Here is a 12,437-nt window from a genome sequence, read left to right as displayed (position 1 = left end):
TTTGTTGTTGAGGAATATAAGTATGTATCTAATAATTTTTTTTTAATATACATAAAAATAAAATTACCTTAATTCCAACCCTCTCATTGGAAAACCCTATCATTTCTTAGTAAATACGTAATCGTTGAATAATGCTTTAAACGCATTGAATAAAAATGTTCTTCAACGATTGCAGAATATTTTCGCACATTTTATTGGTGTGAAACTGGGTGTAAAAAATTATAAATAACCTTTTGGTGCGCATGAATACAAACCCAACGGTTGTCTTTTTTAGGTCAAATTTTCATTCAAGCAGATGGAGAAAAACACAAAATTGACGAATCGAATTACTAGTATCATGCAATTGGTCACAAACTAGGTGCGGCTATGTGGTCTAGTGGTATGACACTCGCTTTCGGATCGGAAGGTCCTGGGTTCGAGCCTCGCTCAACGCATAGTTGAGTCCTTGGAAAAGACTCTTTACTCACATTCTCTCACCGTACCCAGGTGTAAAATGAGTACCTGGCCGTTAACAGCGTTGTCTTTGTCCGAAAAATTGTAATATCGCCTAACAGTTCATGTCTCGTCCTACAAGTTATATGTTGCTGTTGACCAGGGACCCCTTGTAAAGCGCTTTGAGCACATTTAGTGGATATTGCGCTATAAAAGAGCTCGATTATTATTATTTTATAAGAATCTTACTTGAAGGGGTGGATTAAAGGTATTCTTACATTACTTTTTTTGTTTTTTGGTTGTTTAGTTTTGGATTGATTAAACTAGTTATTTTTATATCGTGCAAGAACACTTAGCTACTCGCAAGCTCGTAGTGGTATTTGGTACGTTAAAAACAACTCGTTTGATAATACAAAGAAATGAAAGAATCGTAAGTTCATTTACGCCCAGGGGAAAGGGGGAGGCGGGGGGGGGGGGGGGGGGGGGGTCGGGAATCACTTTTTGGATTTATCTTGAGAAATAACCGGATAACCAAAGTGTCCGTAGCATCGCAGCCCTGCGAAGTGAGCAATAGGGACTGAATTTCTTGCTCAAGGAAAAAGAAATGAGATGTCGATAGTTGATTGGGCTCAAACCTGGGGCCCCTGAATGTAAATACAATGTCTTATTCACTCTGTCACCCCGCTCCCATTTCCAACAAAGCTGATAAAAGTTGATATTTTTTAAAATGCACTTAAATAGCCGAATTTCATGGGAAAACACGTTTTTGTTTTTCTGAGCGCTTCACAATTTGTAGATGACGTGATGGAGTACAATTATTTCATTAACACACACGTCGAGGCTATGCATTTTGTACACGAATGTAATTCTTTGGAGAAATATATATATATATATATATATATATATATATATATATATATATATATATAGAGAGAGAGAGAGAGAGAGAGAGAGAGAGAGAGAGAAAGAGAGACAGAGAGACACAGAGAGAGACAGAGAGAGAGACATAGAGAGAGAAAGAGAGAGACAGAGAAAGAGAGACAGAGACATAGAGAGCGAGAGAAAGATAGAGACAGAGATAAAGAGAGAGAGAGAGACATAGAGAGAGAGAGAAAGAGAGAGACAGAGAGAGAGAGAAAGAGAGAGAGAAAGAGAGAGAGACAGAGAGAGAGAGAGAGAGAGAGAGAGAGAGAGAGAGAAAGAAAGACGCCCTGCAGAGGAAAGCCATAAAGGGTTTTGAGCGCATTGAGTGGATATAAAAGCTCAAGCTTAAATATAACAAGACGTCTAATATAGTAAAATAAAGAAGTAATCGGGGGCGAAGTGGCCGAGTGGTTAAAGCATTGCACTGTAATCCGGAAGGTCCCGGGTTCGAGCCCCGCTTCAGGCACTTTCGTTTTTTTTCTATTGGGCAAGATTATTAACCCCCAATTTGCTGATTTCGACAACATGGGTGATTCCTGTTGACATCAGACATCTTGTTTGATGGATTATCTATAATACTCCTTCATGGAATTCCTAGGCGACTGGATCTTATGGTGCCGTTGCGAAAGGGCGTAATTATTTTTTTAACTCACTCAATCCTAGAGATTTTTGCTAGTTTTCAAAACTGGAAATAATGTATTAAAATAAGCATATGCATAGATAGTTTTATTCAACTACCACTAACATGTAGAAACTAAAAACATTTAGCTTTGATACTACGCCTATAATTTGTCTCAGAAAAATGTAATAAATAGGCATGGGGTAAAAGTAGCACGGGTAAACTACGGATATAGTCGGTGTTAGGGTTGGGTGAGTTAAAGAAGGAATGTATAGGGAATGCGATTAGCGGAAGAGTAGCGTCCCTTGATTGGACGTCACCGGCGGAAAAGTTATTAGAGAGAGAACGTCATGTTGGTTGTGCGCATGCGTCTCTCGTCCTCGCTTCCGGTGAGAGCGGCATGAGACACTTCACCAAAAGCGAGGACGAGAGAGATGCATGCGCAAAACCATTTTGACGTTCTCTCTGTAAGGTGACGTCCAATCAAGGGACGCTACTCTTCCGCTAATCTCATTCCCTATTGCTTTGCCAGACCTTGGACACCAGATTTACCATTGTGAGTGATTTACAAATGTGTGACCTTCAGTTGTTCTCGCAAAAAGAAATTGAAAAACCAAAGCATTATGCAATGGTGGCTGTTTGTTAACCCATACAGACCCAGTCAACACGGACCTTTAAAAAAAAAAAGAAAGAAAAATCTTTTATATTGTGCAGTATCCACTAAACGTGCTCAAAACGCTTTCCATAGGGTCCCTAGCCAATAGCAACACTTAACATGTAGAACGCGACATGACGCCTGTCTGGCGATATTACAATTTTTTCGGACAGAGACAACGCGGTTAAAGGCCAGGTACTCATTTTACGCCTGAGTACGGTGAGAGAATGTGAGTAAAGAGTATTATTTTCCAAGGACTCAACTTTGCGCTGAGCGAGGCTCGAACCCAGGACCTTCGGATCCGAACGCGAGTGCCATACCAAAAGACCATACGATTGGAGCCGAACATGCAAAACCACGTTCAGTAAGCTTTGTTCTTGGGGTGTTTTTCTCCAATAACGAAGAACTGGCGGATCGTAGAGATCGAGATGGTCGATATTCCCTCACAAGGCATTCAAAGTATTCAAGTGATGTATGATAGAAGACAGTTGTAAGCAAAACATTCCATTTTGTATTGAGCTTTTGACCTTTATATAGCGTAATATCCACTAAATGTGCTCAAAGAGCTTTACAAGGTGTCCCAGGTCGACACCAACATGTAACGTGTGGGACGGGACATGACGCCTGTTAGGCGATATTACAATTTTTCGGACAAAGACAACGCAATTAACGGTCAGGTACTCATTTTACACCTGAGTACGATGAGAGAATGTGAGTAAAGAGCCTTTTCCATGGACTCAACTATTCGCAGAGCGCGATGCTCGAACCCAGGACCTTCCGATCCGAAAGCGAGCGTCATACGACAAGACCACATAGCCGCATAATATTCCTTTCTCGTTATTCAGATTAATAAGACGAAGGAAATCATAAAAACCAACTCAAGTGAGAAAAATGTCTTAATGTATTCGTAAATTTTAAAAACAAGTTTTTAGTCTACTATTATCATGCAGTTCATACAGGTTCCTCGTCATTCGTGTTTTGTTTCCATTAAGAGTCTCTCCGGGAATGGGACCTTAGAGCGTATCGACGTCTGCTGGTCGCATTGCTGTTACCTGAAAAAAATGTATATTATATATAAATATAAATTTCAATATTCACTCTTTCCTTACCGATCTTTTTAAGCATTTACCCAGCAGAATAATTGATTTTTTTAAAAACTTAAACAAGCTCTCAACAAAACTACATTAGGCTCTAACTTAGGAAACAAAGATCATTCTTCAAAAGTTGTGATGTACAAAATAAATCTGAATAAGAAAAATGTATATTGTGTCGTGACAAATGTGCCGATTTTGCTGTAGGTGGTGAGGAGAGGGTTAATATAAACTTATAAGATTTGAGCAGTCGTGCACTTATTTTCAGGTAAGGTAACCCAACTATTTATGGGCCCAATGTTGTAGCTGAAATTTTCTCAAACGTCAATTCCAACAATGTTAAATCAAGCCCATAAAAGCGTCCGTTTATCAGACCTGCGAACAGGGGTGGGGAGGCAGCCTGACTCAGCGTTACTGCCTTTGCTTCGTACCGAGTTCGATCACCCGCCGCTGCGCTGTGAGGCCTTGAGCAAGTCACCTCGCCCTGGCTCAATCACCAAGTAGAGTTACCAGTACCAGTCTACTATCAAGGGAAATAATTCAAATATTAATGAGATAGTGTTTTAAAAAAATATATTACTGATTGTGTCCCTTTAAAGATAGAGTTATTCTCTCCAAGCAAAAATAAAATTATTCTAAAGGGGCATTGCCCCTTTCTTCACACTCCGTTCCAAATTATTTAAGAATTATTTACTTATTATTTTATCATCCTTCAAGATTTATCTGGAGTTAAGATGCGCTCAGGGATCGCTTAACCCTCTCCTTAACACCTGCAGCAAAATAGTCTCGATCGTTAAGATTCTTCTTCTTCAAGTACCAAGTCTGTGCCAGACATCGGTGATCATGGTACGCCATTCATCTCTCTGATCAAATAACTTCAGAAAACTAATATTACTCTTCTCTTTCTTTGTCACCCAGCTGTTCAAACTATTCAAATATGTTTTTCTTGGTCTACCTTTACTCTTTTTACCTTCTATCTTTCATGTGAGAGCAAGATGTTCAATACATTTATGTCGATTTAGGTGCCCTAAAAATTGCATTTGTCTTTTTCTTATTGTACGAATATCGTTGCGATACCATATACATTTTTTCTTTTTCAGATTTATTTTGTACATCACAACGATCTTTGTTTAATGAATGAGAACATAACGTTGTTTTGTAGAGATATTGTTTGAGTTTTTAAAAATACATTTATATGGTGGGTAAGCCTGCCATTTTTAGGAAAATACTGAAAATGGTCGGTAAGGAGAGAATTAATGCTGAAACTGAGGGGCGTATTCGAGATGCAATATGCGCTTCACGATACAACATTTTCACACAGCGGATCATAAAGAAACAGAATTCCACTCATGACCCACTGACTGCCTGACACGTGTATCAGGTCGAGATGATTCAACTGCTGAGCTGGGTGGGGATCCTGACCTCCCATAGTGGGCAGGGAGGTACAAATTGTGTCTTCTATCCCCTTATATCTGTTTTCCAACATGCTCTCTGTCTTTGTCTTGGAATGAGATTACTTGGTTTTGTCCTGGCCCTGGCCGGAGTCCTGGCTGGGAGGGAACAGTCAAATGCATAGTTATTGTTTTGGGAGATGATATTTTTCTTCCTTGTAAATCATCTCTCTGTTATGTATTATTATATTTGTTATTTTGAATTTATAATGTAAACATTTGAGTGTATCCCTCTTAGTAGGGGCCTGTGTTCGTAACTGGATGAGACTTTTAGGTGATCTCAAACTAAGTACATTGATGGTATGCTCTTGGAATCTACACCAATTCCTTATTTGTACCATTCCCCTTCGTCTCACCTTTTCTTGGGTGCTTCAGTTGTAATTCTAGTACTTTTTACTATCCCATTTTCTTCCTTTTTACTGGCGCTGATATGACCTAAATGTGTTGCAAGCGCCGTAAAACCCTTAAAAACAAAACAAAAACATAAAGAAAACGAATTCTACTCATGACCCACTCACTGCCTGACACGTGTATCCTGTCGAGATGTGTCAACTGCTGAGAAGTGAAAAACACAAAGATTAACATTCTTGATTAATTCTTCTTTTAATCGATCCATATTCTATAGATAGAATAAAGATGACGTCACTCAGGCCTTTGTTATTGATTTTGCCATCCGCGTTTGTGAGTTGTTCTCACTAAACTGTATTAACCAGACTATAAAAGTTCTTGGTTACACAGAGTTTGTGTGTTGGTCCGATATACTTCCGGATGGCAATGTTGTGAACTCCTTGGCCAAGCGCATTCTATCTATAGAAAGAGTTCACAGACCTAAATGTTATATACGCGTTTTGTATCTATTCAGTTTTCTTTGCTTGTTGTTATTGTATCTTTCTTTCTTGTTTGTTTGTTTGTTGTTTTTTTTTAGGGGGGGGGGGGGGTTGTTTTGTTTGTTTGAAAGGGGGGGGGGGGGGGGGAATAGGGGTTACAGTTCACTACAATTTTTAAAAAAATAATCTTCCATTTTACTCACTTTTGTTCGACATGATACATTTCTTCTGTCTTTGGTACCAGAGATATCGAAATGTCTGGAACCAGGACATAAGGCGGGTGTAGGCCATGTTCATAAGCATCAAATCGGCCCACAGCATCAAAAACATGGACAGGCCAAACAGCAGATACTTGTAGGAGAATCTGTTCACCTGCCCCTCGTCTATCAGCTGGAAGTGAATCAGGAATCGCAAGACTGTCCTCACCTAGGAGTGAGAGGGAAACCGTGTTAAAACGCAGCCATCGTTAACATATTATATAGCCTGACACTAGAACCCCTTAGGACTGGCAGTTTGACGTCATTTTTTAGGTTTGTGTAGCGTCTAGTGAGTTGTCGTTAGTCTAGCTCAAGGAAACAAGTTATTTCATTGGTTGAACTATTGAATACAACTCACGATTTGTTTTCTTTTGTGGCAAAAGACTGGCATTTTGACGTCATTTTTTGGTCAGTATCATTATATAACTTTACGATGGCTAAGGTTAAACACCCTTTAAACTTATCATTAAGCTGTTGGATACTGTAGAAATGTCAAATTCGAGCTTTTAAATTTGAACTTTTATATAGCGCAATTTCCACTAAACGTGCTCAAAGCGCTTTACAAAGGGTCTCTAGCCAACAGTAACACTCTACATGTAGAACGAGACATGACTTACGCCTGTTAGCCGATATTGCATTTTTTTTCGGACAGAGACAACGCTGTTAACGGCCAGGTGCTCATTTTACACCTGACTACGGTGAGAGAATGTGAGTAAAGAGTATTTTCCAAGAACTCAACAATGCGCCGAGCGAGGCTCGAACCCAGGACCTTCCGATCCGAAAGCGAGTGTCATACCACTACCACATGGCCGTGGAAAGCATTGAACTAACATGAATATAACGGACAAAAAAGCTGATTATTTGACAAATGGTAGAATAAATGATGTCGACGTCACTCTGCTCTTTGTTGTTTTTTAGACAGGGTTGGGTGATTAGTTCTCACTATAGATAGTTCGAAGATGACGTTACTCAGGTCTTTGTTATTGTTTTTTGCCATCCGCGTTTATGAGTAATGCTCACTGAACTGTATTAATCCGACTATAAACGTTCATGGATACACACAGTTTTGTGTGTTGGTCCGTTATTCTTCCGGATGGCAATGTTATGAGCTTCTTAGCCAAGCGCATACTATCTATATTCTGTCAATCAACTTTACTAACGAAAGAGTGAAAATGAAGAGGCTTTTATATGGGAACAAAACAGATAATGGACATTTCGGGTACAAACCCTTCGTCAGCACAACAATACACCTATTAACGTGGAATTTGTGTATTGTTGTGCTGACGAAGGGTTTGCACCCGAAACGTCCATTGTCTGTATCCATTGTTCCCATACGAAGCCTCTTTATTTTCACTCTTTCGTTAGTATTTTCATGATCATATTCATGCTTCAGGCAGCTCTTGCCGTTTTCTAATCAATCAGACTTTGAACGTATAAGGTTTCACATAGTTTTCTGTGCTGGTATGATACGATTTATCAAGCGGGAAGAACAAAAGGAGTGTTATTTAAATGCATACATGTGCTGTTCGCTTAGTTAAAGCCATTGCTATTATTATTATCATTATGTACTGAATAATAACTGCTCGGACCGTTCGAATTAGGTCAAGGGGGGGGGGGGGGGGCTATGTTTCTTTTCACAGCAAATTAATGAACACCGACCTGTTCACTGGCAAACCAGATCATGAAAAAGCCTATGACGATGATGCTTAGAATCAACGAAGGTTTTTGCAGGACTAACGAGACGTCTTGTTTGAAATTGTTGAAGGTTTTCTTTTCTTTGCCCATGGCTGGAGTAGGCTTTTCTGGCAACAACACAACAAAGCAAATGAAGAAGATAAACAGAATAGGATTCAATAGTCTGATGTCACGTCCGCCCAGCAACCAGCAGCTTGGTTTCAAACAGAGAAATTCGGTACTTTTTATTCTTCATGCTGGCTAGAACTTTTTCACATGTCATATGATCAGAATGTATAAAAGTCAAAACATGATCAGATTTAAAATGTCTTTCTCCTCTGGATACACTTTTATGATCGTCGAAGTATTTCATAAGGCCGGTGATGGAGATAATGGCGTCCGCCATTGTTCCGATAGTTTGGAACCAGTTACTATGCGTCATTACGAGGGAAGTGACGTCACGACTGTTGAACCCTATTCCCGGCATTCATCAACAAGGGGAAAACTGTCTTTGGGCTCTATTACAAGATTATAAAATAAAGAGAAAAACAAGAGAAGACAAGGAAAGAGTGGAATAGCCTAGGCGACGGAGAGAGGACTTGCTGAAGTCAAAACAACTCGACGGTGAGTCGGCTATGTCGTCTTGTGGTATGGCACTCGCTTTCGGATCGGAATGTCCAGGGTGTTCGAGCCTCGCGCTCGGCGCATAGTTGTTACTTACTTACTTAATCCTCTTCGGGCCTTGAGGCACATAGGGCATCCACCAGACATCTCCATTTTTTTGCGATCGGCTGCTTTTGCGGTGGCTGTATTCCAGGACAGGCCTGCTTCCTTTAATTCTTTCTCCGTGGTCCATCGCCAGGTTTCTTTGGGTCTTCCCCGCTTTCTCTTCCCATCTGCTGTCCAGTACAAGGCTGTCTTGGGAAGTGACCCTTTTTCCATTCTGGCCACATGACCCAGCCAACGCCATCTTTTTCTTTTTATTTGGCTATCAATGCTAGTGCAGTCAGCTTTCTTTAATAGATCCACTGTTCTTATTTTTGTAGGCCAAAATAAATTTAAAATTCTTTTTAAACACTTGTTCTGAAAAGCTTCTAGTTTCTGTATTAAGGAGGATGTCATTTTCCAGCTTTCACTTCCATAAAGCAGTACACTTAAAACATTACTCTTGTATATTTTCAGCTTTGTCTTTCTCATTATTTGCTTTGATTTCCAAAAGTTTCTCAGCATGCCGAAAGCCTGGTTTGCCTTTTGAATTCTGTGCTTGATATCGTGTTCTGCATTTCCGTCGTCTGTTATTTTGGATCCGAGGTAGGAGAACTCTGTTACCTCTTCAATTCTATGTTCATCTATCCTAATTTCACTGTCATGTTTTGGATTCACCCTAATGTACACAGTCTTATCGACATTTATTTTCAGTCAAGTTCTTGTGTAGTACGTTTAGTTTCTCTGAGGCGTCTCTGTGTGTACTGGAAACTAACGCGATATCATCTGCGTAGTCTATATCTTCCAGAAAGGATGTCAGTGTCCAGCGAATGCCTCTCTTAGGTAGAGGTAGACTGATATTTTGGGATGGCTTTTTTTTCTTGTATTTTTCTTTCTTGCTTTGTCTGGCACCTTCCATACACACTTGTTCAGATCTTTATCTTATACTGGTGCCTGATCCTTAGTGTCCTAATTATTTTTCAGATTAGATATTGTTATGCTATGTATAAATTTAGTTAATTGTGTGTGTGTGTGTATGTGTGTGTTTATGTGTGTCTGTGTGTATATGTTATATGCATGTATATATATTTAGTGTGTACGTGTATACGATGTGTTTGTGTGTATAATTGTGTGTATTGTATATATATATATATATATATATATATATATATATATATATATATATATATTTATGTATATATATAAATATGTTTATATATATATATGTATGTATATATATATATATATATATATATATATATATATATATATATATATATATTTTATATACGTGTGTATTTGTGTGTGTGTGAGTAATACATTTATGGACAGTGTGTATATGGATGTGTGTGTGAGAGAGAGTGGGTGTGTGTAATTGGATGCGTGTGAGCTTTTGTTCGTATGTCCGAATCTGCAGTATGTAATGTTTTTTACTGATGGTCAATGTGAAGCGCTTCGAAGCTTCGGCATAAGCGATATATAAATGTACATTATTATTATTATTATTATTATTATTATTATTATTATTATTATTATTATTATTATTATTATTATTATTATTATTATTATTATTATTATTATTATTATTATTATTATTATTATTATTATTATTATTATTATTATGTAATGAAAATACGAACTCTAAAAGTAATGCCAAATTATTGTCCATTACAACAGTGTTAAATCAATCTCAAAATTGTGTTCGGTTATCAGACCTCCAAATATGTTCACGTCGTCTTGAGGGGCAAACAATTATCTAGATAGTTCTAAATCAGAGAAATTCGTGGTATGATATTATAAATTAAAATTATAAAACTGGAAAAAGAACGTTTTAAAACAAATGAAAGAAGGAACTTTTTTTCCATCTAGAATTGTAAATAACCGGAATAAACAGCAAGATACCAAGTATCAGCAAAAAAAAAAAAAAGAATAAATTCAAAGCAGAGTTGGAGATAAGCAACATCCTAGGAAACAAGTTCAATTATAAAAATTGGTCCAATCATTAATAGATGAGGAGGAGCGAAGGAGACTACACCAAGTCTAAAAGCTCTATACAGAGGTGTCCAGGTATCCAGGTATATTGATTTGTGTGTGTGTGCGTGTGTGTGTGTGTGTGTGATTTAAAAGGAAACTTAAATTGCATACCTCGCTTATCATATACATTCACAACGAAACCAAACAGATAATTTGTTGACAATTTTAGCCATGAAAAAGACTTTTACTTTTTCAAAATTAATGAGAGTTATTTTTGGAACTGAAATTTTACATCCGGTCACCGGAAGTTTCATCCGTTGCTAAAGAGTTAAAGACAACACAATTATTAGCAATCGAATACATTTTATATTACGTCATAAGAGTTGGGGTTTTTTCCCTTGTATTTTATCTGCCATGTTTGGCATTGTTTCATTCATACCGACTTGTACTTAGACACAAAGTAATAGAGGTCTAAAAAAAAAAATTGAGCTTTTATATAGAGCAATATCCACTAAACGTGCCCAAAGCGCTTTACAAGGGGTCCCTGGCCAACAGCAACACATAACATGTAGGACGAGACATGACGCCTATCAGACGATATTACAAATTTTGGGACAGAGACAACGCTGTTAACGGCCAGGTACTCATTAAACACCTGAGTACGGTGAGAGAATGTGAGTAAAGAGCCTTCTCCAAGGACTCAACTATGCGCCGAGCGAGGCTCGAACCCAGGACCTTCCGATCCGAAAGCGAGTGTCATACCACTAGACTACATAGCCGCATAGGTCTAGCTATTTTATAGTGTTATGGGCTAATTTTTGTAATGGAAACACTCACAAACCGACGCCAAATATTGTCCGTTACAATGGAGATAAAGATAAAGGGAGTAAATCTGACTCATGAATGAACAACACAAAACAAACGACGTTTCGGCCCTTGGCCTTTATCAAGTAAATACAGAATACATATATATTAGATATATTAGATTGTCATAATAATATAGGAGTAATTTGTAAATATGTGTGTGTGCGTGTGTGTGTGTGTGTGTGTGTGTGTGTGTTTGTGTGTGTGAGAGGGGCAAACAACACCTGTATTTATTAGTTTTGTCCATTACAACAATGTTAAACGTGATACTAAGCTGCTAGAAGCTGTGGACTGTAAAAAGTAATAAACAAAAATGAAAATAACAGCTTTAAAAAAAAACAACAAAATACCAAACACGGAACGTTTCGGGTTTAAAACCCTTCTTCAGCCAACAACAACAAAAAACAATGAAGACATAAATACATTACTAAATTCCAGATAGACGACAGAGATATTTTTAGGTCCTCTCTGTAGAAAAATCTTGGAATCTCTATCGTATATCTGGAATTTAATAATGAATTTATGTCTTTACTGGGTTTTTTTGTTGGTTTTTTTTTTTTTTTTTTTGTTGTCGGCTGAAGAAGGGTTTCGAGCCCGAAACGTTCCGTGTTTGTATTTTTGTTCTTTTTTGAAGCTGTTATATTTATTCTTGTTTATTACTTTTAACAATGCTAAACGAAGCTCATAATTGCGTTCGGTTATCAGACCTGCAAATATGTACACCTATATAGCTACTATATAGATAGTATGCGCTTGGCTAAGAAGCTCACAACATTGCCATCCGGAAGTATAACGGACCAACACACAAAACTGTGTGTATCCATGAACGTTTATAGTCAGGTTAATACAGTTTAGTGAGAACAACTCACAAACGCGGATGGCAAAAACAATAACAAAGGCCCGAGTGACGTCATCTGCATACTATCTATAGATAGTTCGAAGATAACGTCACTCAGGTCTTTGT

General features: G+C 38.1%; 1 protein-coding gene across 1 annotated transcript; it reads right to left on the bottom strand.

Moving 5' to 3' along the window:
* Positions 1-3,522: 3,522 nt before the first annotated feature.
* Positions 3,523-10,917, bottom strand: LOC144963805 (uncharacterized). Its single transcript, XM_078897743.1, has 4 exons — positions 10,781-10,917; positions 7,916-8,058; positions 6,203-6,425; positions 3,523-3,682 (listed from the first exon to the last, which is right to left on the bottom strand). The coding sequence occupies exons 2-4, from the start codon at positions 8,039-8,041 to the stop codon at positions 3,618-3,620; spliced, it is 414 nt and encodes a 137-aa protein (XP_078753869.1). The 5' UTR covers positions 8,042-8,058; positions 10,781-10,917; the 3' UTR covers positions 3,523-3,617.
* Between the last annotated feature and the right edge of the window lie 1,520 nt (positions 10,918-12,437).

The sequence above is a fragment of the Berghia stephanieae genome, chromosome 2 (genome assembly GCF_034508935.2).
Source record: "Berghia stephanieae isolate SIO BIC M18660-M18661 chromosome 2, UCSD_Bste_1.3, whole genome shotgun sequence".
In the NCBI taxonomy this organism is placed as follows: Eukaryota; Metazoa; Mollusca; class Gastropoda; order Nudibranchia; family Aeolidiidae; genus Berghia; species Berghia stephanieae.
Note: the sequence above shows the minus strand (reverse complement) of the source record. Positions and strands in the feature narration are given on the sequence as shown.